A 26,948-nucleotide genomic window follows, 5' to 3' on the forward strand; every position below is an offset into this window, starting at 1 on the left:
GCGGCATGGATTTAAATGACTTTTCCCTTATGAGTCAAAATTTGATTGTATGCCTCGGACCAGCAGATGTTTCGCAAGCCAGGTACCTGCCATCTGGGGCCTTCCCTTTCCGATGTTAGGGCTCAGCCCCAGCAGGGAGTGAGGGGATTGGGAACGCCGCCTACGGCCAGCTCTCCGTCCGGCACCCTGCCCTCCTCGTCTGGTGTCAGCAGTTGTGCAGTCCCTCTCAGCAGACAGCGCTGCTCCCTTCTCCAGCACGGCAAGCAGCACCAAGACAAACAGAGTCAGGAAGTTCAGGCACTGCACAGAGAGGCTGAATTTTAAATTTCCCTGTCACACAGCACAGGACAGGCTGACCAGGGACCTTTGGGCACGGGTAGTCAAAACCACAGGAACACACCACAGCTTAAGGTAACCAAGTCCTTCAGGTTTCAACACCCACGAGAATACTCTTCCCAGAGCACAGCGAAGCAGTCTGCAGAGGATGTCTGGGTTTCTTCCTGAATGGAAGAGGATGAACCTCAAATGTAATTGTATTTGGAATGACATTTATACACAATCAAGAAATTAAAACTAAGTAAAAAGTTTTGTGCTAAAGATGGAAAGGAGGTTTGTAAGTAAAACCAATTTCAAACAAAAATAAATTTATTTAAAATCTTACACATTAGAATTCCTTCATTGCACAAATCAAAGTATTATCATGTTGACGTCTGTTGGAGAATACATTACTTAATAAAAAAACCTCAGTCATGTTGAGGTGGGGAACCCCCAAAAGCAAGTTACATTAGAACTAGACACCCTATAGCTTACGCAGCCACACAAGAAATGTTTTCTGCTGCTTTGTTATTACACAGGTAGTTGGTTCTATCAGCTGAAGCCTAGTGACTTGGATTTGTTTTATGCATATTGGGTTTTGTTCTATTACTTTCCAAGAGATTGTACTCCCCTGAGTCAGCTGTGTTCATTGGTCAGAATAAATTCCAGCATCTGACACCATTTCCATTAATCACAGACAAGCCCGTATACATGAGCAAGGTAATAGAAAGATAAAAACAATATCTGGTGACTGGGAAACATTATTTATGTATGCTGTGCACCAAGACAGTAGAAGGTATCTGGAATGGATTTTTTCAACTTTGATAGACAAACTGAAAGAGAAGACGATGGGCATCACATGAAGTACTCACTCCACACGGAAAAAAGCATCTGGAACCACACAGGTCATGTAGCACCTTGGTACCACTGTTACAGCACAGCATTACTACGGCTATGCTACAGCCATGGCCTCCCCACTTACTTGCAAGCAATTTTAAGATAATTTGCTACTAAACAGCTGTGAAATTAATTTTTATTACACCGATATAAAACTGGATCTGTGAAGTTGAATACTTCACCCACTCACCCACACGTCTGTAAATAACATATTTAGTATTAAGGGTCTTCCTACCCGTTACAAGTTAGGCATCATGGATCTAAAAATACAAAGCATTTTTCTTCAACACATTGAGCAGTCAAGGCATTTCACTTAACCCTGGTGTATTAAGCCAGATATGAAGCAGAGCAGTTTAAAAAAAAAGGCATAAATTGTATTTGTCTAAAAACAATTCTTGGCCTTAAAAGAAAAAAAAAAATAGTACTCTGACACCCATAATCTCTAAAGCGGGCAGCTGCAGTTCACGTAACTAGTTCTCAGTGGCAAACTGAAGACACCGCAAAAATACTTTGTATTAAGTTCTCTCTTATTAAGTCCAATTAAATTAAGGCTTTGTTTCTTTAATAAAAGAAAAGTTAGTAGCCCTCACCACCACACAAATAAAGTCACGGTTCTGGTGCTGTGCAGAGGCGGCACAGCAGGGATAACCGCGCCAGGAGCAGGATGGCTGCAGCAGGCACCGCTGCCCTGAGGGAACTCACCTGCCCACAGCACGAACCGAGGGAAACGGGCTGAACACCAAGATCACAGCGCTCAGCAGCGTTACTTGTGATCCTTTAATTCACAATAAGGCCCAAAATGGCGCAATCTAAACAGGATGGCCTAGGAGTGATTGTTCTCTTGCCACTAATAGAAATCACGATTTTGACCAAAAAAGAAAAAAATCTCACCTACCTTAGTCAAAAATGACTTAAAAACTCATTTCTAAACCAGAGGAATCAAAGTTAGTTGAAAGGAGGAAGGGAGAGAGAATCCAATTCTTCATTTTATGTCTTACTCTGAAAAACCCACTGTCAAAAAATCAGCTTAGAGCTGGCACAAGTTTTAACAGAGGATACCAAGGATTTTCTTGATAACGTACAAATAGCAAACAAATACAGAACTGGATTATTTTGTTTTATTCCAAGAACTCACTTTTCAGTGTAATCCTTTGCAAACGTAAGCCATTCGCAGTACAAGACTATCTAGGCCCCGTGCTGGATTTCTTTGTGCTTATACTAAACCAGCACAGCTTTAACTTCGAGGAACTTGCTCCTGACTTACAGCAGAGGAAGACTAGGCTTTCTGTTTCACAACTAGAATTAAAAATAAAGAACATTTCAGGCAATTTGTTTTCCCTCTTCCAAAGTTCAAGCGTCAAGTGCCTATTCAGAACCATTCTAAAAATGCCTCAGTTCAGTCTAAAAATTGTTTAACTCTTGTGCAGACAGTTTTGATTACACTGATCCAGGTAATCTGCTGGACAGTTTAACAAAGTTGTTTTATTTCTCATTTCCCAAAACACATTCTCATTAGGCTTTGGAGGACTTGGGAATACCCAGGAATTATCTTCCAGAGAGCTCTTTCCATAAGAATGGTGTTCCTGAAAGGTTCTGCCATCAACTGGAATGGGTCTCTCGTCTGTCCATGGTTGTAGAGTCACCCTTTCAGGTGGGATTTTTACGTCTCTTGGCAGAGGGGGAGACACAGCGTTGCAGAGTACTTTATCATTTTGTGAGAGTTTTTTATAGACTACCCCAGATGTCAAATTCAGCTTTGAAATGTTCAAGTCAACACATGGTGCTGGTGAAGTAGCAGCAGCTGAAGAAAGAAAATAAAAAAGATTTTAAAATTACATTATCTAATGCATTGTTTTATATATTCCAAATTACTGCAGTACAGCAGGGATGTTAAAGCCAGTGTTTTCAAGTTTTTCAGATGGTATGTTACTTCAGTAGCTACTTAAGTTACAAACGGAACGTACCAACCTCCTCCATCTGCTTTTGCAAGATGAACCAGAGATCCTGAAATCGCAATGTCTAAAATACACCCACCACCAGGGAACCCTCCCAGCTCCCACCTGAACACAGCTCAGCTGATGAATCTTTCTGACAAGACTGGAATGAATGCTGAAACAGGATCTTCATGCACTTGGAGAAGTCAACCCACTTCAGAACGCTGCTTACTCAGAGCATGCTGCCTCCTGCTCTGCTGACTCTTTTAACAAGTTGAGTTCTCAGGCTGCCAAGAACCTGAATTCTCACTGTGAAGCAGTAAGCGGGAAACACATGGTGTTCACAGGTTCTCTGTGCGCCACTACTGTCTGACCTCTGAAAGTAAAGTAAAGGAACCGACTGCAATGTTCTGCCACCTGAAATTCCAGGGGAGTTTTAAACCATGCCAGGAAGGGGAGGATTTTGAAACAACAGCGTCTACCTGAGAGTGCTGCACCTTCAACGCATGTCTGAACGGATGGCCAAGTACCACCAGGTCAATTGCTTGTAGTGATAAGTTGTATTACATGTAATGGGAGCAGATTAATGATTCCTGCAGTTAAAGGCATTCACATCTTACCGGTAGTTTTCTAGAACAGCTATGAATCTTGAGCATGAACTGTGATTTGTAACTTTAGTGCCTAAGGTGCAGAAAAGGGGAGCCACTGTCTTGGTCAAAGAACACAACTTTTGTCAGTCCCTCTAACTTAAAAGGCAGCACCCAATTTGCAAATGTCGGCCAAAAGCACTTTCCAATAGACACGGTACAGCACTGAGTTTGGGCTCTTTGTGCTGACAGGTGTAAAAAGCAATCTGAGGTCCACAGACCTTTAGAAGTTAAAGAAAACTGGAATCCACTGAAAATGGATTGAAGATGTAAAAAAAAAAAAAAAACAAAAAAAAACACCCAACAAAAAAACCACAGACACATTTGCACATTTGTTGAAACTACCTCCATACAGGAACGGCAGCTAAGGAGAATCTGCATGGTGAGCAACACTGTTAAGATCTCACACAGAGCAATGAACACATTGTGTTCTGCAGACTTTACACACCTTGGGTAGTGGCAACTAGTTTGTACGTGGTAAACCAGCTAGTACTACAGGGATAGAAGGGGAAGTTTTAAGTCAATTCTACCCACATTTTGCAAAGCCAAAATGTTCCTATAAATACAAGCACAGATATATGTGCACTGCATTCGTGAGTGTGGCTGACAAGCAAGGTCAATAGAAGAAATAAATGCCGTTTTCATTTCTGCAGAACCTGTCCACTCTTGGAACTTCTAAAAAATTACTGAAAAAAAGCCTACAGAGCAGAAGGCAAAAAGCCCACTGTTTCCTAATCAATCAATAACGCCTTTTATAGCTGTGGATGTACAACTGCATTAGCAACTGCAGAAAATCAGACTGTTTAAGTGGGAGAAGAGAAAAATCAGTACCTATGTCATGGCAAGACAGAGAACTCCAAGTTACAAACAAGGACAGAAAGACACTACATAATCACATCAAACCTTGACAGGATTAAAAACTGTTTCAGTTCCCAGTTTCTCTGCTGAAGTTATTTGACAAATGTGTCTTAGAATTGTAGGAATACAGACTCACCTGGTAACAATATGGCCAAGCCTACAAAATGTATTGGCAGTTTCTCAGCTAAGTACCAGAGTGATGGTTAATCACTGCTGGCCACAGACAGAGGCAGTGATTGACCTGGAGGTGAATCCTATCATTACCTCACCGAGCCAATCAAAGCTGTCTAGAGACACAATGTCTTGATCTTGTAATGGACAGGGACATCAGTCGCCCACGTACTGTAACCAAGTTCAGTCTTTCACCGGCACCCTCTGCATTCCGAGCACAGGAAATACCGCAGTTGCAGTGAGCAGAAGAGAAAGGACATAAACCCAGTGATAACCAGTCAGACGGACGGTCTGGCCCCACCAGAATAAGAACGCTCTCTCATCAAGCATTTGGCTTGAGGGAAACTTGTGTATGAAACAGAATCTGATCAACTGCGCACAGCAATTATACATGTTTTATGTGGAAATTATTTTCCCCTTAATTGTTTGCCACGTAGCAGCAGAAATAAGGCAGTTTTGCAGCCTCAGTACCTGACATTCAGAAATGTCATCTTGTGTAGCATTTTGCTAGAAAAGACAACTCTTCTGAATGCCAACATAAACAAATATGCAACTATACAGGAATTTCAGTCTACTAAAGTCTGATTTTAAGATGTTGCCAAACGAATACTTTATATATTCTACACTGGGAAAACAGGACTGTGTTTGCAAAAAGATTTTTCTCCCTCTAATATGAAGTAGTTGTGGTAAAAGGTCAAATACGAGTAAACTTAACACCTCAGCCTTGTGCACATAAGCAACACTTGACTGAGAAAAAAGCCACAAGGGGAACAGAATACAGTATTGAAGAAAAAACACATCAGCAACACCTTTATGTGTGAAGTTGACCAGTATGAGACAGAAGCAAAAGCAGAAAATGGGTAGGCTGGAACCATAATATAGTCTAGCTTATCAACTTCAATTGATGAGATTCTGATAAGATATGATGGCTAGTTTCTTTTTAAAATGGTACAGCTTGAATCAACGTTTGTGTGTGTAAGGTCTGTTACTGCAAACACCGACTTGCCTTTCTTGGTCGCTGTTGGGTTTATTTTCAGTTTTCGTACAACCTCGGCCTGCATGTCAGTCACTAGACGCAAATTAGACATTTCTCTCTTCAGTTCCCAATATGCCTGTTGCACGCTTTCAAAACAAAATTTTTTTAAGAAGTTAAATAATTGCCGCCTCTAAAACACCCTCATGCCAATCAAGCATCAACTGTTAATAAATCAGTTTTGCTACAGTACCATAATTCAAAATGAATTAAGCAGTGCTGATAATTACCTTAAACTGGTGGACCTTGGTATATTTTATTTGACTCTTGCATATTAAAATATAACGTATTAACATACTACATGACGTTAATAATTTCAAGTTCCCCAAATGGAAAGAAACATGAAGCACGTTCTCCAATTTCATTATTTGAAACTAACTGTCTTCCCATAAAATTAGTAATCTCAAAGGAATACTTTTAAAAATATATATGAAATGGCCACTAGACTGCAAACAAAGAGTATTAACTTTGAATGCCTTCTGATAATGACCACACATACCATCATATGTTATGATGCTAGTAATGTTAATTGATCACGGTTTTAAATATTCAAATCAAAATCAGTATTTGGGTGTAAATCAGTATTCACACCATTGACTTTCCTACGATGAATTCAGACTAGAGATCAGAGATCCAAACTGAGCACCCACACACAGACCAAGCTAAAACATAAACCATACTGGGTTTGTATTCAAGTAATCTAATTTATGTTAATACACTGCCTTATCAGACAGTGTAAAAAATAGTGACCCAATTCATTCTCTGATGAGACAGCATAATATGAGAAACATATTTAGCAACAGCAGCACTGTTCCAATATTGAAGTTTCAGGTTAATAGCTCATAAGAAAATCAAGAACAAAAAAATCAGAAAAGTCAGCATCACCATATGTTTCTTGGTAAAATTTCAAGCAAAGGCTCACTGAAGGCCACATTTATGTTGATTAATAATTAACTTAGTATGCAAAGACACAAGGATACAGTTACTTCAACTTTAACATTAAATCAATGATTTAATGTGGTTTTGGTGGGGTTTTTTTGTTTGTTTGTTTGTTTTGTTTGTTTGTTTGGTTGTTTTTTTTTAATGCTTAACATTCTACCAAAACACATTTAGTGAGGACAAGTTTTCAGAATATTTCTTTCTTCCTCACTATATTCAACTAAAAGACGTTCATTTGAAAGCAGTGCACTACCTCAAACTACTGTTGAGATGACCAAGAACTATTAAGCTATATAACACGTGGATAAACATGCATATATACAGATTTCTGTCCCTCTCAAATAGCAATTTAGGATCACCTCCGCATGAAATTTATCAGACATGAATGTGTTCAAAAGCACTCTGAGAAACAGCTATTATTCTGTTCCGCAAGATAACACTAAAAGAGTTCCCTTGAAGAAATTAACCTTTCTTCTACACACTGAAATATTTCCCCAAAATATGAACATTCAGGTTCAACAGCTCTGTTAAATAACAGAGGAAGCTGATAGTTTAATAGGTAACGTATTAGGTATCACCAATTCTGATAAAGTTAAATGTTTCAGAACTGATACTTCAACAAGTGCAGCTAAACCTGTGGCCTTTTTACTGCAGACTCCATTTGGCTGTTTGAACTTTTAAAAGATGACAATTTTAAAATCAAGTTGACGTGGCAACCACACTTCATTTATTTGTGTGTTCTGGTCTCAAAAATAATACCAAACAAACCTTACTTATATTGAAACAGAACTGCCCAATATCTAATACAGAACTGGTAAATCCAAGAACAGCTTGGTGTCTGCCACCAGCCAGAAGGAAAGTGCTTAGATAAATTTTGTAACGTGCACTTAGCATTTGCAATTGAAAACCAAGGATTCCACGTGCTTGGAAGTTTATCCCATACTGCCTTCTAACATGTAGTATAAACCTCAAATATGATAGCCTACTGAAATCCACAGCAAAGTAGAATTTAAAGTCATATTTGCAGCCTGCTGACAAATGTGAAGTAATTGCTTTCCAAAAAGTTAGCTAACTGCAAATGCCTCCGTCTCCCATAAACAACAGGATTGATTGCTACAACGAATGTTTCACACAGGGGTTTTTTTCAAGTGTTTTAACACAGATTTTTGGATGGGCTTAGATACTCAGTGCACATTACACAGTCATGATTTACGTCCTATTACAATGAACACTACTCTGTACAAATGCCAATTCAGATGGCTGCCACCTGAACGTCACTTTGTGGAATAAATTTGCTCTGGAAGATCAAAGAGGTAACTGCTATACCTTGAGATAACACCTTTTTTTCCGGCGTGCAAGACTGACTATGAAGCTGCAGCAGAAACCACAAGAAAAAGTGTTAGCTGGCTAACTCTGCAGCCAAGGTGAAAGGTGAAAGTGTAATTTGGGTATAGGGCGTACAATATTATCATCATTACACCAGAGAACATATGAAAAGAAGTATCTGTACTGTTCTCTTTCAATGACTGATTTCCTTTCCCATCTCTACAACAGCCAAGTAAGCAACAAGGAATTGCGCTAAACAATCTGTCGTTATGAAGGACCACTCTTCCCTCTTGTGGAAAATCGCAGAAGTACACCAATAGCCAGAACCGAGTATAAAAGATGCAGTTACTATTTCATTTCTGCGAGACAGAACATTCGGGAACTTTCATGCATTCATGAATTGTTCTTTTGCATAAAGAACCAAGGGATATATATATTTTCTAATACGGTACGCGTACTCCAGGCAGGATAGTACAGGAGTTTAGATCCTTAGATTTATCATAATTATTTGAACGGCTGGAAAATGAGAACAAATGCTTTCTGATGTGTTAGCATTTTTGTGGAAAAATGCTGCTTCTTTTTAAATAGGTCACACAATGACTCCTCAATAATAAAAAATAATCCTTTACAATGTCTTCTAGTAGAAATATTATTGCACTGTGCTAAGTAAGAATGCATTTTCCAACACTAAGCAGAAGACTTGAAGCCATCAGCTATGCAAATACAGAAACGACCCCATATGCAGAATGAACATATTCTATAGCTGGGATGAGACTTGGAAGTTTACCTACCACCTCCTCAAGTCAACTAATTATTAAAAAGCTGACTTTTAAATACAAGATAATTTAATTATCATTTTCTGTACAACAATCTGAAGATGTAAATGTTTTCTTATCATCGTCATCCTGGACTGCCAACAGAACAAAGAAAAAAATGACAGTGATCTTGCTAAATCAGTATATACCTAGACTTTGAATTAGATTATGTAAATTGAAATAACACATTTGAACAGGCTGCAGGAATATTACTTGTTCAAATACCTGTCCCTCAGTAAACTAAAAATAAAACATGAAAGTCACTTGACTTTCGTACCTCTGGACATCCTGCCTTTGAAGGTCTCCATGTAATGGATTTTCGTCTTGAGCCTGGTCCTGCATAACAAAGTGAGGGGAAGACAGAGAAGGAATGAACATATGATTTCAGATCTATCTCAAAATACTGCAATTTAGAAGTAAAGTAGCCTTTGTTTGTGTTGGCTGGAGTGGTTTTCAAAATGGACATGAAGACTTCCACTGAGAATTTCCACTTAAAAATGCTTAAATTGCCAACTTGCATGAAAGCATTGCTCAGCCACCACCATACTCTCTCCCCCCCCCACCCCCCCCTTCTTTTTTAAACAGCTGAGCTCTCAGAATTTGTGATTGTTTGAAAAGCAAAAATTGAGAAAGGCTTTTGACTTCCATTAAAACAAAAGTAATCAGTCTTGTCTTGTTCTTTCCCTGCTCCAGTATATAAAGGCTTTTAAATTAATGCAAACTGTTTCAGTATAGATTTACTTCCACAAGTTAGTTTTATGATAGAACACAATTTATCCCTTGAGTCTGAAAGGCTGCTTTAAAATTGTGCATAGAAGCAGCCTCACTGAAGTTAACAGGACTGTTTAACAAATCAAACATTGGGCTTGCTTCATTAGCTGTGTTTCTGTTAGACCCTCACCTGTGATGAGTTCCCAGTCACATCCCTTCTCTTCCTGTTCCCTTCTGACTACCATTCCCTCTAGCCAAAGCTGTTATGAATTTAGTACCTCCTACTGTGGCTTCATGATGGCCTATATACATTTCAAGCAACTTGTCAACAGAATGTACACGCTGCATCGACTACAATGCAAAACCCAAGTAAGAGTATTGAAAAACAGAAAAAAATAACACATATACTTCCCTAAGGCAGAAAACATCTGAAAATACTAACTAATGTAATTTAAACCAGTAATAATGAAAATACCAGCTGGGTTTGAAACAATGCTGACTTGTCAATGTCCATTGATCACGTTTCCCTATATTTCACCTGACAAATTTTTCCCCTTCTCGAGACTATCCCACCACCACCCATCAGAGATTCAATTTCACAGTTAAAAAAAACCCCAACCAGCAACACAAATAGTTGCACTATATTAGCCCACATTTGAAACCTTGTACCTTTTTATTTCCCATATTAAGCAGTTACCGGGATCAAGAAAAAATTATATTAAAAATAAAAAAAGGAAAAAAAAAAAGAAAAAAAGAAAAAAGCTGTTCCTTATATTTGTTCTTTGCAAAAAATGCTGCTGGCATGATAATTATTTAAACAGTGTCATGTCTAGTGTTCCTTACAACTGCTATTTTAGTCTGTTCTTTCTAGCAACATTCCTTCTCACAATACAATCTGCAATCTTCAATTATTTATATAGCTGCTACTCTATTCTATAGAGCCACCTGAAGACACCAGAACGGCACACGAGTTACAGTACGCCTTCAGAATTTACAAGTTACTGAAAATACCTAAAAGAATTCCAGATACAAGTGAAAACAACCACTAGTAGTCACGGGAGTTAACTAAACACCTCACCTCCAGGTGACGTGCTTTATCCCCACCTAGTGGAAAAAACAGAGACTGAATCCGAGAAGACAATCGATGCACATAAGCCTGTCCCTGTAAGCTAGGAGGGTGGCATGACAGCAGCAGATGTGTAGAGACACGCTCAGTGCTGAGAACCCAATACCCAAACTATATATGCTTTGAGGGCAGCAGGGGAGAAGGACTTTACTTCAGGCTAGCTCTAGTCTGGTCCCTGAATGCCCAGGAGAGGTCGGGGTGCATCTTAAGTAGTTTCATCCTAAAGAAATCCAGTTCCCCCACTCCAGAGTGCTCCGTAACACAAGGCACAGTAGGCAGCGGCAATCAGGAGATTTGCTTCAGAAGTACATTTCTGTAGTAATGTGAATGTGCTCATAAGACAACGTGCCAAAGAAACATTCCCAGATTAAACCAGACCTTGTTTGCAGGCAGGGTGAAGGCCATGGATGATGGATTCTATCTGCAAGTCTTACGTACCCTGAATATTGACTCACTTAAATACTATGTGACTCAAGATTACATAATCATAATTATTAATGGCTGTAAGGAACCTCAAAATTATCTGCCTCTTCAAACACTATCATTTACATCTTTTAAATTTACTGTGTAACTTCAGTGTGACTGCAGAGTCCTAGAGACTGCCACTGTACCTTTGACCATGTAAAGCAGTAAGCATGCACTAGACAGGTTGGGTTTTTTTTTTAAAACTTCATGTATTTTATTACTGTTAAGATATCTCAATTTCTTTTTTGAGATCCTAAACTCATCGATGTGACACTAAAACCCTCACAACAGACCCTTGCCCCAGAAACGGCAGGGAAGGGCACTAAACGAGGTGTAGCAAGATTCTGGAAACCTTGTTTTCCTGACAAGCTGCATGGAACTACCCTGCCCTGCTAGAGCTCCTTAAAGGAAGTTCAGGATATCTTTTAACATAAGCATTCTACTGTTTTAAAAGAAAAAACAAACCAACCAACCAGGTCTTGCCCAAACTTTCTAAGTCCGGCTGAAGACAAATATAGAACACTTCAACCTGATCAGCTACTTTAAGACATTGTAAGGCTTTATTTTCTGTTGTTATATGGACAACAGCTAGCAAATCTCACCTATGGAAGTATAAAATATCCAAAAACCCAAACCAGTCTATGAGAATATTTAAGGTAAATTTTACTAGGATGTTCATCTCTCACTCAATTATATACTTTATATCTCTTTGTTTACCCTTTAATTTGCTTCAACAAGGGATTTAAAATAATGCTTCAACACAGACAAGTCTACTCATACAAAAATTCCTTAAAAATAAAGGTACCTTCTGCTTGGATTTTTGCAATTCCTTTCTGAGACTGTTGCACTCTTGCTTGAGCTTTTCTAGATCCTGTTCCAGACTATGCACTTTCAGGTCACTGCTCAGCTTCTCTATCTCCCAGCTGGACTGAGTACAATTCAGATTTTTCATCACTGTAAGAAGACAAGCAAGACAATTGGATTTCAGCTGCAGTTCAAGAAATGTAGCTCAATATGTAAGGTTTCACTTTAACCAGCCCATGCCCTACAAAAAATTATCCTGTACCTTCTGAAGAAACTGTGGTCTATGACAACAGGGAAATAGTAACCCTGGTAAAGTTGTTGGCAGAGTAAAAGTCTAGTTTCTGAGTTTAAAGTACGAAGCCCTACTTTCCAAGAATGCACTGGAGACTTTACGTACAGAAAAAGGAGGTAACAGCATAAAAAGGCACTGGAAATACAAAAAAACTGTCGATGGCAAACACGCATGATGTATACACCAACCTGTATGCTTCTTACATGCTTTGAAAATATGAGGCTTTTCCTCCCTCAGATTTGTATCATTACATAATTTACCCTAAGTTTTTCCCAAGTGTAATATCAAGAAGTTCCAAGCAGAACTACAAAAGACACAATCAAACCAAAAGGGTAAAGTCTAGAAGCTACATAAGTCGTCTTATTAGACAGAACAAATTCACATGATTTCTATTAAGAAGCAACCTAAGACGTGGCAAATCAGTAGTAGGAGGCTACCTCGGCAGCAAGAAAAGAACGAACATGACAGGCAGGAAACATCAAGTCTTAAACTGCATGGTACACTCACTTCCAGATTCAACAACTTCAACAAGCTTAAGCTACACTGATTTTTCTTAAAGTAGGTACTCAGAACCCACTTATGAGTAAAATTGATTACTAAATAAGGCTTGAAATCACCACATTTTCAGAGCTCTCTATAAACTCTGCACTTGTTACCTCCTTAAACCATGATATCCTCAACAATGATACTATTATTACATATGGTTTGTTCTTCTAGGTTTAAAAACTTCTGCAACTGAAGTAGTACAATGCATGCTTGAGGTCCTCTTAAAGTAATCCAATTCAAGCACAGCAATACTCACAAGCACCCTTCAAATGACTGCGTTTGTACAGAATCTGAAGTCCAGTACGTATCTCTAACTTTACATAGATGGCATTTTCTTCTTCTCTTTTCTTGTAACGGTACATTAATAAAGATCACTTTTTTCTTCCATAGTGTTTTATTTTGCATGCCTATCATCTAGACAGCACTCTTTACAATGGAAGTAACAGAAGCTGGATTTGGGCTTTTGGAATTGCCAGGGTACACCGTTTGCTTCTCTTTCTTTTTTCCACCAGACTCTCTACAACCAGCACCTTCGTACCATTCCTCACTCCCCCCCAGCCCTTTACATAGCTGTTGTTGCCTGCAGCTATAGCTACACAGCATCTTCTTGTACCTGTCATATCCCAACAGTGAAACAAAGCAATATACCAGATCATCTGCAGGTACCAGAGAAAGAGGTATTGACTGGACAGGGTTGATACTTGAACAAGTATGCCCCCACCCTACTCCGAGGAAAGGTGGTGGGGTCCAGAGCTGTACATGATGAGCCTATACACTGTCAGGTTGTGCGTGTTTCTCAAATTATTAAATAACCTACAGTGGGAGAACATGACAACCTCAGATCTTTACCATGGAGCTCCGTGTCTATGATAATAAAATGTGCCTGCCACCACTCATAAGAATGAAAGCAAATACAAGCTCAAGGGACCTCACTGCAGGATACTCATGTCTTCCCTAGCCACTATAAAGGGTTAAACCTCTTCATGCCCCAAGATCATAATATAACCACTAAGTCTAGTCAACCTACATTAACATGAAGTAGCCAAAAGCATACCTTGTTGAGTCTCCACTTCAGTTCTTAGTTGTAACAGCTCTACTTCTTTAGACTGCAACTGTTCATTCAAGGTTTTCAAGGATTCCGCACTTTCTTTCATCTGTTGTTTTTTGGGGGGAAGCCATTTAGGAATTTTTTTCTATCATATCTGACAATTCAACTTTTTTTCTTTAAAAACAAAACAACAAAAAACCCCAAACCAAAACAAGAAAACTATTGCTTTGGGTTTTTCTAGCATTAGCCTAGCCCAGTAAAAAAAAATCTAGATACTTAAAAATTGTTATTCCTACAAAAAGTATTGTCATGGACTTTAAAAACCTAAAGGAGTGACGAAACACACACCACAGATCTTCAGCAAATAAGTCATTCTACAGTATACGTTTACTAATTGTGTAGTACTTATCTGACATGCATTTAAGTGAAGTCATTACTTGAAAAGGCCTACCATTTTATCCAGTTTGCTTTTCAGACTATCTCGGTCAATGCAGGCCTCTCGATAGGCTTGGTATGCCTTATTGACTTGTTCACGTCCAACTGAACTGCATTCCTCTTCCAGTCGGGAGCCAAGCAGCTAAAAGTTTAACAGACATGAGAAATAAGAAGTTTTGTATATTATATTGAGAACTGCAAAATTTTAAAAGTGCAATACTACAATCTGCAACATTAAGCTAACAGTATACTTTTTTCTTAGTTTAGACAATGAATTATTCAAATACATTGATACAGACCAAAATTTTTTACAAAAGTGCAACAAATGCCATCTACAAATTCTGCAGTCTCTAACCATACTTAATGCTTGCTAGTTTACTGCTACGAGTATTTAAAAACCATCCACAAGTCATGATCACTCATATGACAACCCCTTAATCATATTTTTTCCAGGCTCTGAAGATGTACAAAATGTTTTTTAGAAAAAGAGTTTTAAGCATATAAAGACACAACATATAGAAAATTAAGAGGAAAATGAGCGTAACTTTTTATAATGACTCATAATTTAAACAAAGATTTTTTTTTTCAGTGTATTTATGGGAGAAAAGCCAAATCAGAATTATTTTACAAATAACTATTAGTTTCCAGGTCACCACTATCATTACCTGCTAAAGCAAGAGACAAGCAAGGGGGAATATGCACTACCAACTACATTGTCAGAAAGAGGGGAGCAGAGTTAAAATATATTCAGTGTTTATTTAATAAGACAGCAAGAAGAGAAGTCTTATATCAAATTACATCTGTCCATATAAAAAGTTTATGTTTTGACCAAGTATTGCATTATTCGTTTCATTCTGTTTACCCTGCACACTTGTTTTAAATCGTTGAGGCATTTAAACACAATTCAGTGTAGAATGCAACAGATTTATATATATTTTCTTAAAAAAACCAAACCAAACCAACAAACAAAAAAAAACCCACCCCAAAAAAACAGTGACAGAATGTATCTACTTTTAATACTTCCTCCTTTAGGCGTCCTCTCAAAAGAAAGTTTAGGAAAGCAAGCCATAAAGGCAGGAAGCTTCTGACCCTTGCTTTTTTTATTGACCCTCAAAGTAAGTGTACTACTCATTTTAAGTTTTGTACTTTACATTCCGCCCCTCTCCCCAGATAAAGCTATGGAGAGAGAACATAAGCCTTACCAAAGCTTCTGGAAGTTTCCATACACTTTGAAATTTAAAACTCAAAAGGGGTAACACCCCATGTATTTTGTTATCATACAGGTATACTAGCCATTAACAAAGACTAAACGTCAGTTCTATTACTTAACAGTCTGAGCCTTCTCAGTGCCCCTCTTGCATAGAAACATTTTTATGATATTCACATACTAAACCAAAAGTTTTCTCTACGGAAAACAAAGTATCATCTTCAGGACAATTAAGCTGAACCAGGCCAAACTAAAAGACACAAGACTAAACCAGACTGTCAAGGTCATCAAGTCCTGTTTATTTTGATTTTGAGTAACCACGTGAAAGATGTTACACTCAGCATGGTTCAGAGAATATTCAGTCTAGAGCTCTATTCCTATCCCCACCCACCCACTGCAGGACCTTTATATATGTAAAGAAAGTGCTCAGAAAGTTTTACCTTTTGACAGAAAGTCAAATTAGTCACCAAGAATTCCTGAATAAGTGTTTCAAAACAGTATTAAGTGTGACTCAACCTCTCCATTCCAATGCCACAAAATAATACATACTTTGTAAGCTTTTAAGCTTAGGACTAAGTCCCAGTAAGTGTCTCAGCTCTACTCTAGGATCTATCTTTCTATCCTATATTAACAAGAAAGCAATCTATCAAAGTCAAGACCTTCTGCAGTATAAAGACATTCACTACTGAATGATGATACACATTTCGCAATAGCATTTTCTTACATAGGGAGAAAAGCCTGTATCATGGTCAATTTTTAGTTGTAATGAACTTTGCTAGACTAAGGCTATGAGAAACTGCATATAAAACAAATTCCTAGATTCCTTAATGTTTTGGAATTACTGGATAAAAAAACCAGCCAGCCAACACCTCTATGTTAAGCATTGCCTCTTTGTATTTCATGTTTGAGACTGCTACTAGCTAGACCTAGCCAGATGTACTTAACAACCAATTTTCCTTTATGATTTCGGAATGCTGAGCCCAAGAGATTCTTTTGATAGACACCTCCTGGATTCTGACAGTTTAGACCTGCCACCTCACTATCTAACAACACTAAGTCACATGTGCCTAAGTTAATAAATGCCATAAAGAGGCAGATGAAATACAGTAACAATCCAAAGCAACTACATGTCTTTCCGAATCAAAGCTAGTGTCTTTGCAGGGCACTATGGCATTGCATCGTACACGCCCAGTAAGAATCAAATATCCTAGTATGATGTAACTAGTCTACCTGAGGAACAAACTGTGTTTCACTTAAACAAGACATTTTACCAAAACTTTTTAACTTGGACATTATTTTAAGCATGTATTTTAAATACTGAGCCATCTGCTCTGCCATCCAGTCAGAAGCAAAAAAGTAGCTGCTACCCAAAGCTGGTAAACTGATGTTTTTCTTACCTTCTCTTCTAGAATTCTCACCCTTTTTTTTAAAATGGAGTTCTCCTTCTCTGTCTCCTTTAGTCGTTTCTTGATATCTTCATATGCAGTGACAAGTGCGAAGTGTGAGGCAACAGACTCATCTCCACTGTAAGATGAAACAGGAATCTCCCCATCTCTCCTGTGAGCATTGTCTGCTTTTTCATGGTTCAAAATACAGATGTCATCCTCTACCAACTCCTCCATGACAGCTGTTAAAAAGACAGATAGGAGTGCAAAATTTTCACCAAGACAAATTCATCAAGAGTCTCAAGTCTTAAAACCTTCCAAAATAATACTGCAGGGTGTTTCTGTCTAAGTATGACAAGACTGAATAATGAGGAAATATCTTAATCTTGCAGAAAGATCTTGAAATCGATTTGACATTGAAATTACACTGGTTAGAAAAGAAGGATCTTTCAGTGTTACCTGATGAAAGTATTTTGAATACACATCAGATTTATGAACCCCCAAATTTATTTTTATTAAGGCTTACATCATCCTAGAATTTGGCTAGTACCAAACACCTGAACTCCAAAGGAATACTGTATTGTAGTTGTTGCAAGCCAGCACTGAGCAGTAAAAGAGATTATAGCTGCAAGAAATCAACTAACTACTGCTGCTCCTGAGCACAAGTGCCAAATTTCCTTCATTCTTGAATGCAAATACTTATACTTTTCCCAAATGTTAAAAAGTGATCTCAATGTACCCTTGCATTAGTCCTTAAAGAGGCTGCATGAGTAGCTATTCTTCACTTGGTCACAGCAGAAAACATCCTGTTGAACAACAGTTACAGTAATACTTGACTGCAAATACGGCGAGAAGGAAAACAGTCAAAACCATGATCTGCCTCAACATGCATGGACAAAACTGACAATAATCTGACAATAAGAAAAGTATCACCCTAAAACACTAGGCAAATCCACCTGAATAACAAATGCAAAGTAACCATTAGATTGAGTTTTTGTTGCAACACACATCATTTAGGCACAGCAAAACATTCAATAAGGAAACAGCACCTTTAAAAACTCCATATACTTTACTGAACTCCAGGTCTTAAGGGAAAAGCCCCAACAGCATTTTCCTTAATGTTACCAGTTATCAGGAACAAGCTCAGGGATTTGATTTAAAAACAAACAACCCCCCAGAAAACCAAACCTAAAACCAACCAACAAAAAAAAAAAAAAAAAAAAAAAAAAATCAAGATTCCTGGCATTTATATGCAATACTAACAAATGCTATACAGTACCTGATAACATTTCTCCCTTGCCTTAAACAAATTACTGATGCTACTTCTACCAAAAGCAGAACATTTTTCCCCTTGAACAAATCCTTAGGTTCATGATGATTAGCTAATGAACCAACAGAAATGCTGGAATGAAGGAATTCAGCGTAATGAAAACAGTTTGTATTGTAGGAAAAAAGTTATTTCAACAGAAAACTGACCTGATCAGCAGAACATCACAGGAAAGTCAGGCTTCAGTAGGGGAAAAACCCACAGCCACAATTGCTACCTCTACAGTATATTTGCTATTTAAATTCGAACTCCACTTCCATTTGTCTAGCGATACTAAGAGGTAAAGGGATCAACTGCCCTGGCGCTTATCTATGTGGTCAAATTTCGCTCACCGTGCTAGCAATGGGAAAGCAACACGGACTGCAGCATTATGAAGGGCTGTACTACAGCTACAGCTAAACAATGGTGCTGTTATCACATTTGTCTCAATTTGCTGCGAGGCAGTTAGACAACATGATAAAAAAAGCTGTGACAGCTCGTTTGTACTAAATAGACAGCAATGGAGTTGCAACAGTGAAAAAAGACAAGAAAACTACAACCAGAACTGAAACGCTTTTAATGGGTATCTTAAAGGAGGCAAACAGATGCCTTGTATACTGTTTGATGCATTCTAACAAAACAGGTAGCCTAAGCTTCCCTTGCCTGCTGCTCTGCCTCATACTTAGGTAGAAAGAGCCTTGCAAAAAACGTTTGCTTCCTTTTCATTGCAAGAATAACATCACTCCACGCACAAGGTGACCTTGACCAAAATCACTACATCATTCAAACTGCACTGACTGACTGAAGGAGTTGCTCATTTTGTCTTCTCAGACGAGCGTAACACGCTAGCTTTTCCTTGCCCGTTTTACCAAGGGCCCTGCAAGTCTTGTCACCCATCTCATCAAATTCCAAAAGCTTGCCTTCTCAAGGCAACACTTCTCTGAACACTAGACTCAAACGTCATTAAGGAAGTGTCACAGCTTATCATTATCTCTTGAAGAACGCAGCAGATTGTGTGACCTTGTACATAAACACATCTTTATCCCTACACTTTCCTACAGCTCCTGAACTTGAGCATCATGCATTCCTTGCTTCTTGCACACATCAGTTCCACCAGGAGATGGCAATAAGGGAAAACAGGAGACAACATGAGAAGACCAGACCATATTCATTCTGTATTTTGCTAACGAAAACTACTGCCTTTATGAGCTTCCAAAACAGCAAGACCTTTCAAATAAGACTCAGCATATACAAATACAGTTTCATAAATTCAGGTACACACTTAACCTGCACCTACTAAGAGGACTAGTTACACTAACATTTTTTTTACTAGAAAAATCTCATTTAGATCACAGATGATTCAACTCTGTTTTTCTGACACTGCTTGCTAAGGCAGCACTGGCTGCTATTTCTAAGATAAGCGTACATAATGCCACATAATTCAAGGGGCTTGGAATATACATTTTTCTAAATTTCTACACACAAGATAACAGTATCAGAAAGATCCGATAAACACGTTTTTGACTAAACTTATTGGATACTAAGTGACGACAAACTGCCTACAACACAAAAGCCTACTTCTCCTGAGACAGGTGCCCAAATCAGACACCTTCCTCTCAGCTCATCCCTTTAAAGAACCGATCTGATGATGTAATACTTTGAAGGGGAAGTGGCAACACACCTCACACAGGCTTAAATGAAGCAAGTGGGATATTCAGAAGGAATTGTGCAATTTTTAAACTTTTTGCTTCAATTATAAATAAATTTGAATAAATAATTTAAATAATTTTATTTAATATTTAAATAAACAAATAATAAGAATAAAGAAAATTATCACGAAACATGCTTCTCTGTACTGGAAGCTCAACAACCTGTCAAGAAGGGAAAATCACCACAATATTCACATTGTAGATACTTATTTTTATTCTTTCATTATCTCTATTACATAAAGTATTAATAATATCCACACTCTGTATTACACTGCCACAACCACAAACAAGTGTGGTCATTTCAGCTTTACAAGAAACATGACTCAAATCACCATTGTCATCATGCCCAACCACATCAAAACAAAACCAAGACTTCAAACACACATCACTTTCAAATAAAGGGACAGATTTACATAAACTGAAATTTAAATGCAACTGAACACCAACTTACTCAGAGTTTTAGGGCATCACATGAAAGAATAATGTAAATATTTTATTATATTTTATTATTATAAGTTTAGCATAAGATCTCTTCAACAAGCTACAGCATACACAGTTAGAAAACAAAAAGCTGCTGCTACTTTGACAGTTCACCCTATCTTGTAAAGGACATTTCTGCTTTCGGAAAGGAGTAATAATCTTGAAACCAAAAGCACCTTTTCTGCACAAAATAAACAAGCCACTATGATTTCTAAGAGATTTCATGATGCTACTGTCAGTCAGTCTGAAAGGAAAAGTCTTTACATGTTTTATTCTAAATAGCTCCCTATTTTCTCCCATAACAGTTATTCTACAAAACCACACAGTTGCACTTAAAAAGAAACAAACAAAAAAACCTGCAAAAATTGTTACAAATTTATAGAAGAGGAAAAAATGCATTTATCAAATCTCAGGTTAGGGTTGATACAAAATAATTTTAACAGTTAACTCTATTAGTAAACATCAGTCTGTTGCCTGTGCTTACTAAATATTCCTTTTACTGTGTATTTCAGAAAGTTTCACATCTCACAGTCTACAGAGCTACATAACAGACATTTCCTAAGGAAAAAAGTTCTATGACTTCTGTATTGGATAGCTGCATGATGACTCGAAAGTAAGTCATAATATATGCACCACTAACTGCAGTGTACATTAGATAAGCATGAGGAAAAAGTTACATTAGAAAAATTAGAGCAGCATTGCTAAATTTATCTAAATAAATTAATATAATCTAAAAAAGAAAACAAAAATCTCCAAACAGTTTATCTGCAAAAAGTTTTCTGAATTATTTCCAAAGAAAAAAAAATAAATGCAGAGTTACTTCTCCAGCACCTGCTAAGCCCATATCAAAAGGCCAATAACAGATATAAGCTCATATAAGAATAAAACCTGGCTGTTAAACAGTGTGAGATCAGCAGTTCTATAAAGGTCATGGTGAAATGCACAGTTCACCCAGCTCTTTGTTTTGCTATCAGGAAGAAAAAAAAAAAAAAAGAGAAAGCACGCTCACAAATACTTCCTCTCTCCCTAAGAAGCTCTCTCATGCTATTAGAGCAATAGACAGAAACCCTAGAAGACAAAACCTTACAAAATGGGCCGTATCTATAAGAAATCCCCGACTACAGCTGTAGCCTTTAATTTTACTCTTTAAGGACAGGAATCAAAATTTAGTTTCTCCAGTATTATATTACATAATTTGAAAAATATGAACCATAAGCAATAATCAAAGAAGTGCTTTCTGACACAATACACGCATTAGCTTATTCCACAAGTTGTGACTCCTCAAATCTGGCAGTTCCAGAAGGGCTTGCAGGATGGCTCACCGAGTCTGCCCGGGTTTTATTCTGTCTGGCTCTCCAGTTGAAGGCTACACTTGTATGCATTACTGCAATGCCCCAGAGCTGTCACTCTGAAGCACTTATGAGAATTTTGATCTCTCTGGAGTTGCAATTCATGAGATTAACTGGTTACTCTACTACAGATTAAGTGAAAGATTCCCCACTAAAATATTTAAAGTAATATACAGACAAGTTAATGTCTATGAATACAACTGATGTCCATCTCTGCCTTCATAAAGCAAGCTTTACAGGCCCACTCGCCAAACATACCACCTCAAGAAAGGTCTCCCTAATAATTTTGCCTGTGACAAGTAAACATGTTACATTTATACTCTTTTTTTTTTTAGAATGTTCTGCACATGAAACAGCCTATTTAAAATGACTTTAAGGTTTACTTCCAAAAATAAATACATTAAATTAATAGCAGCACTAGTGTTTGTATTAAATAATGTTTTAAAAAAACAAACAACCTGAATACACTGTTGACAGGATGTAGTATTATGTTCTAGCAGGAGTAATTATGTCCACTGATTTTATAAGCATATGAGTTTGAAGAGAAGGCACCATTTGAGTTTTCTTTCACATACCATAGAAAAGAATGATTTCCAGAAGCCACTTCTGTTGTTCATGGATGCTTAATGTAGGTTATAGAACAACTTTAGGATTTAATATATACTAAACATCTTGAGAGTAAGAATGTTTTCCCATTTCTTACTAATGCTTGGCAGAAATATAGCTTTTCTCTTCACAGAGCTTTACAAATACTAGTCATTAACACCATGGGAGGTAGTTAAATATAAAACACATTTTACATATGAGGAACACAGGATGCAGAGGCTCTAATAGCAAACAGACTATTGCACGAACAAATTTCTGTAGTTTGAAATGCTAATCTTACTCTCGGACCAGGAGCAGAGATAGTAAAAGCAGGATTATATTACATTTTTTCCCAGCATCGGCTAGATTCCCATTTACCCCCATCTTTTGATTCGAAAAAGAATAAAACAGTTTTCAAAATATTTCCAAACGTCAAATGCAAATAATTTCAAGATAGTATTTTCCTGATTTTTTTTTAAAGCTACTGAGAGTCTGAACTATTTTACATTGTTTACCTTCCAGACTTGAGGGGTCTGACTTCATAATGGTAGTATGAACTGTCTCCAGCTGTTAATAATAAGAGTACAATTTTTGTACTGGTTTACCTTGCCTTACATAGAAGGGTGCATATATGCATGCAGACAAAAACCCAAACAAACCACATGTTCAAGAAATGCCTTTGATCCACAGGAATACTGAATGACTGTGTTGCAGCCCTCACCTTAACTTCAGAAAAGCTGTACTACTGCTTTTTTCTTTTTTAAAAGACACTCTAGCACAGCAACAAAAACCCCACAGGAATTCCTGCAGTCAGCATCAAAAACTCCACACAGTATATGGAGTGTATGACACATGATGTTAAAACAAGCAAGACTTCCAGTCTCTTTAAGCATCTATAATTTTGCATCTCTCCCTCAGAAATCTTGGGTTCTCTCTGATTCCAGTCATGAACAGCCTGTTCTACCGAGAAAGACAGGGTTTTTTTACGGATACTTGCTCCATTTTTAGAGCAAAAAATCTGCATACACGCATCTCAGTAACTGCTAGCTTTGGCCACTGCTTATCCTTCTGTACGGACAAAGTTCACAGCCCCAAAGTACCCCCTAAGAGTCCCGTACAGCCCCGCAGCCTCAGCGTACTTGGTGCTTTTTCAGAAATACGTCAGCACACCAGCTCAATGAGACCTCCAAATTGCTTTCGTTTTGCTGCCTCCAGGAAATGGAAAGTTACTGTCTCTAAGCTCACAAACCAGATCACTGTAGTTCATCTATCGTGAACATCTGGGTAAGCCAGAGGAGACAAGCAAAATCTCCTTAAGGACAACGGGCAATTTTTCCAATTTCAAGCTTTTTACAATAATCTACTTTCCCAAGAACTAGAAAAATACTAAAAAGCAACTAACAATGGTGCTTGATACATTTTCCTTTCTCTGAACAATTTCATACCCCAGTATCTTCATGACTAATTTGCAAACCCGATGCATCCTCAACATAACGTATTCAGTTTGCCTTTCTCTGGACGCCATCACAACAATCACTTTCCCTGACGACTATCAGAAAAGAGGGGGGGAAAACCACCAAAAGTTGGAGTCAAATTTGCCCTCTCATTATCATATAATCCTGTTTAATAAACTATTAAATTTAATCTTGAAACTAATGAGAAGCAATACTGCCAAAGAAACACAAGTAGAGGCAAGATGGCTTCTCGTTGTTAAACCTTTCTAGCACCAAATACAAGCATACTCAAAGGTTACTGCAAAACCCATATATTCTCATGCCAACACTGAATATTATTTTAATAGATACTTTTTTTGGTGTTCATTTCTTCCCATTTTAAAATATAATCTTTATAAAGAACAACTATTGATGAAAGCTAAGAGGATTTGTTTTGTTTTTTTCAAACCTTCTTTTGTAAAACGAATAGTAGGTCCTACCTCCTAGTCATAAGTTTCCTCCCACTCAACTGAACTGTCATATTAATTAATGTTCAGTAAGTTCACAAGTTTAGTGATAAGGTATTATGAAAGCCTTGTATAATTGAGTTAACTTTCAATTCAACTGGAAACATACCTGACCTGTTACAGCTATTAAAAGGCAAGTTAAACTGAGTCGCACTGACAGCCCTCCATCATCCTACAATTCACTAACTTAACGCCTGGAGGTTTTCAAGACAGGACTGGACAGGGTGCTACATAAGCTCATCTAGGCTCCCTTTTCCACAAAAGGTTGGACCAGATGATCTTTGCACGTCCTTTCCAACCTGGGCTGTTCTATGATTCTATATTCAGGTATACATCTCATTCTTTCGGACAAACCTGGTCATTTGAACCAAGTTCCTGTGAGCAGCTCATAAGTGAGTGACTTTGAATGTACAAGTTACTTATGCTTCACTTCCCTTCTCAAACTTCATTTCTCCTCCCTCAATGTACTGCCAAGTTTTAGTAGCATCTGCACTAAGAACTCCACATAAAACCATTATACAATCATGTAAATAATAGTTAATTAATGCAATTATAGTATAATCATATAGCAAAAATGTAAGACTGATTGCAAAGTTGACTGTGGATAAATCTCATCGTATGGAATATCTAGAAGTCACCCTCAGCAGAACCCACCATTGACTTCTACCAAGCTAGTTAATTAGCCGGACCCTTGTATTAATCCTGCTATCCCATTTTAACAAACTGGATCTTGTTGCCACTGCAACTGTTTTATTGAATACGGACCATCTATCTAGACTGCCTCTGTTTAGAAAATACCTGTGAAAGAATGAAAACATAAATCAAAAGGTAAATCCACACTGCATTTTATCCCATTTACTTCTACCTTTCTGCTTATTTTCTTCAAAATCTATTCTAAAGAAGTCAGGCATCAATAGCATGTACAGCAATAGGTCTCCACTTTTTCCAGGGTTGTTTCCACTTTAAGTAGTCATCCCACATTTAACATTCGCCGGTCATAATGCACAATCCCCAATTCAATTCATCTATTGATATAAGAACAAATGTTACTCAATTTGCAACTTCACGTACAGTTTTTCCAACACCGCAAGATGAAGTTATTCTGTTTCTCCACCCTGAGTACACTAAATGGTTTGTTCATGTATTTGACCAGAAAATTTTCACTTTCCCCACCTTTTAACTGTCATACAGAAAACAGAGACATACTGAAAAGCAAATCAGAATAATTTGCTGAAATTTAGGCAATCTTAAAATCACATAATTCATTACCTGGTTTTGCTGCACAAAGATGTCACTTCATCCCCTTTGCTCTTTTATGCAGCTTTTTACTATTTAATTTTCTCTGTAAAACATAACCTAGCTAGTATTCTGGCAAAGGTCACTTTATACTCTTCTGAACTGAAAACAGCAGCATACAGGACTGGAAAACAGTAAGTAGTTCTAGAAAAAATGTGCAGTTTATTTGGGGAGGAGTTGGCTAAAATCCTCATATAATCTGAACTAGAGTTCACTCAATCTACGTTTTCTGTCTTCTCACTTAACTCAAGAGTTGTTAACTCAAAAATTGTGCTTAAAGTTTGGGGCAGGGGTCTACTGAGTTATAGTACTACCATCTCATAAACACTTCTATCACAAGTTCTTTTACAAAATACCAATTGTTCAAAGAACAAAATGTAGTAGTAATCTTAGATTGGTTTTGGTTTCTACAATAAAAATTCCATGATACATGTGCTAACAGGTAACTGGTATTATTAGCAGCAGTATCATCTGATCACATACCAATATCCAGGAAGGAATGCAAAAGCTCCTAAAACCACTCACTAGACCAGCTTACAGCCCAACCTCCTCTCACTTGTAACTTGCCGGGGGACGGATTTATTTGATGAGATCAGGGTAATTTCCCCACCAGGCGAAACACCAGGATTTAAGGCTATAATTTCTTAAAAGTTGAAAGCATCACTAGCATATAAGACTATCTCAACACTCACCCGCACTCCCTTCTTACAAACCAACACAGCCTGCAACACCTGTATTCCAGTCTGCTCCTGTATTTCACCGTGTTTCTGATTTCTCATCTGGTGCCAATAACCCTGCTTTGTTCGCTTCCTTTGCCAGATTCCCCTGTACCAACGCACAAACTGCTGCTCTAAGAGCCCACGCGGCTTTCCATCTTAACTAGGTGCAGCTCGTTAACTGTTTTTATTGCCCAAGACCCACTCCCAACTCGTTAGCGGTACCTTTAAACTGCGCTCGCCGTCCCTCAGCGGGGCCGCCCCTCCTTACCCTGTCACCCCTCGCCTGCAGGGCGAAGGCAGGCAGGGACATCGCACAGGGCTCCGCCAGCCTCCTACGACACCCGCTCTATTTTAAGAAAACGAAACTAAAGATCGGCCAGAGCCGCCCCTGTCCCCAGGGGGAACGGCTCCTATAACAACGGGGCACGGAGCTGCCCAGCGCCCCGGGCACCCCCCTCCCAGAGGCAGGCCGGGGCCGCCCACAGGCGCCGTGCCGCCGGCAGCCCCGCCGGCCCCCTGCGCCCGCCCGGCGGGCCCTCCCCCGCGCAAGGACCAACCTCCACGGGCCCTGCTCGGGCCGGGCGGGTCAG

General features: G+C 38.3%; 1 protein-coding gene across 1 annotated transcript; it reads right to left on the reverse strand.

Moving 5' to 3' along the window:
• Nucleotides 1-1,334: 1,334 nt before the first annotated feature.
• AZI2 (5-azacytidine induced 2) lies at nucleotides 1,335-26,948 on the reverse strand. The gene is made up of 8 exons (XM_086468663.1): nucleotides 26,916-26,948; nucleotides 16,967-17,196; nucleotides 14,379-14,504; nucleotides 13,934-14,033; nucleotides 12,043-12,191; nucleotides 9,213-9,271; nucleotides 5,829-5,944; nucleotides 1,335-3,013 (listed from the first exon to the last, which is right to left on the reverse strand). The coding sequence occupies exons 2-8, from the start codon at nucleotides 17,189-17,191 to the stop codon at nucleotides 2,625-2,627; spliced, it is 1,164 nt and encodes a 387-aa protein (XP_086324789.1). The 5' UTR covers nucleotides 17,192-17,196; nucleotides 26,916-26,948; the 3' UTR covers nucleotides 1,335-2,624.

This window comes from Leptosomus discolor, chromosome 7 (genome assembly GCF_034619465.1).
Source record: "Leptosomus discolor isolate bLepDis1 chromosome 7, bLepDis1.hap2, whole genome shotgun sequence".
NCBI lineage: Eukaryota > Metazoa > Chordata > Aves > Leptosomiformes > Leptosomidae > Leptosomus > Leptosomus discolor.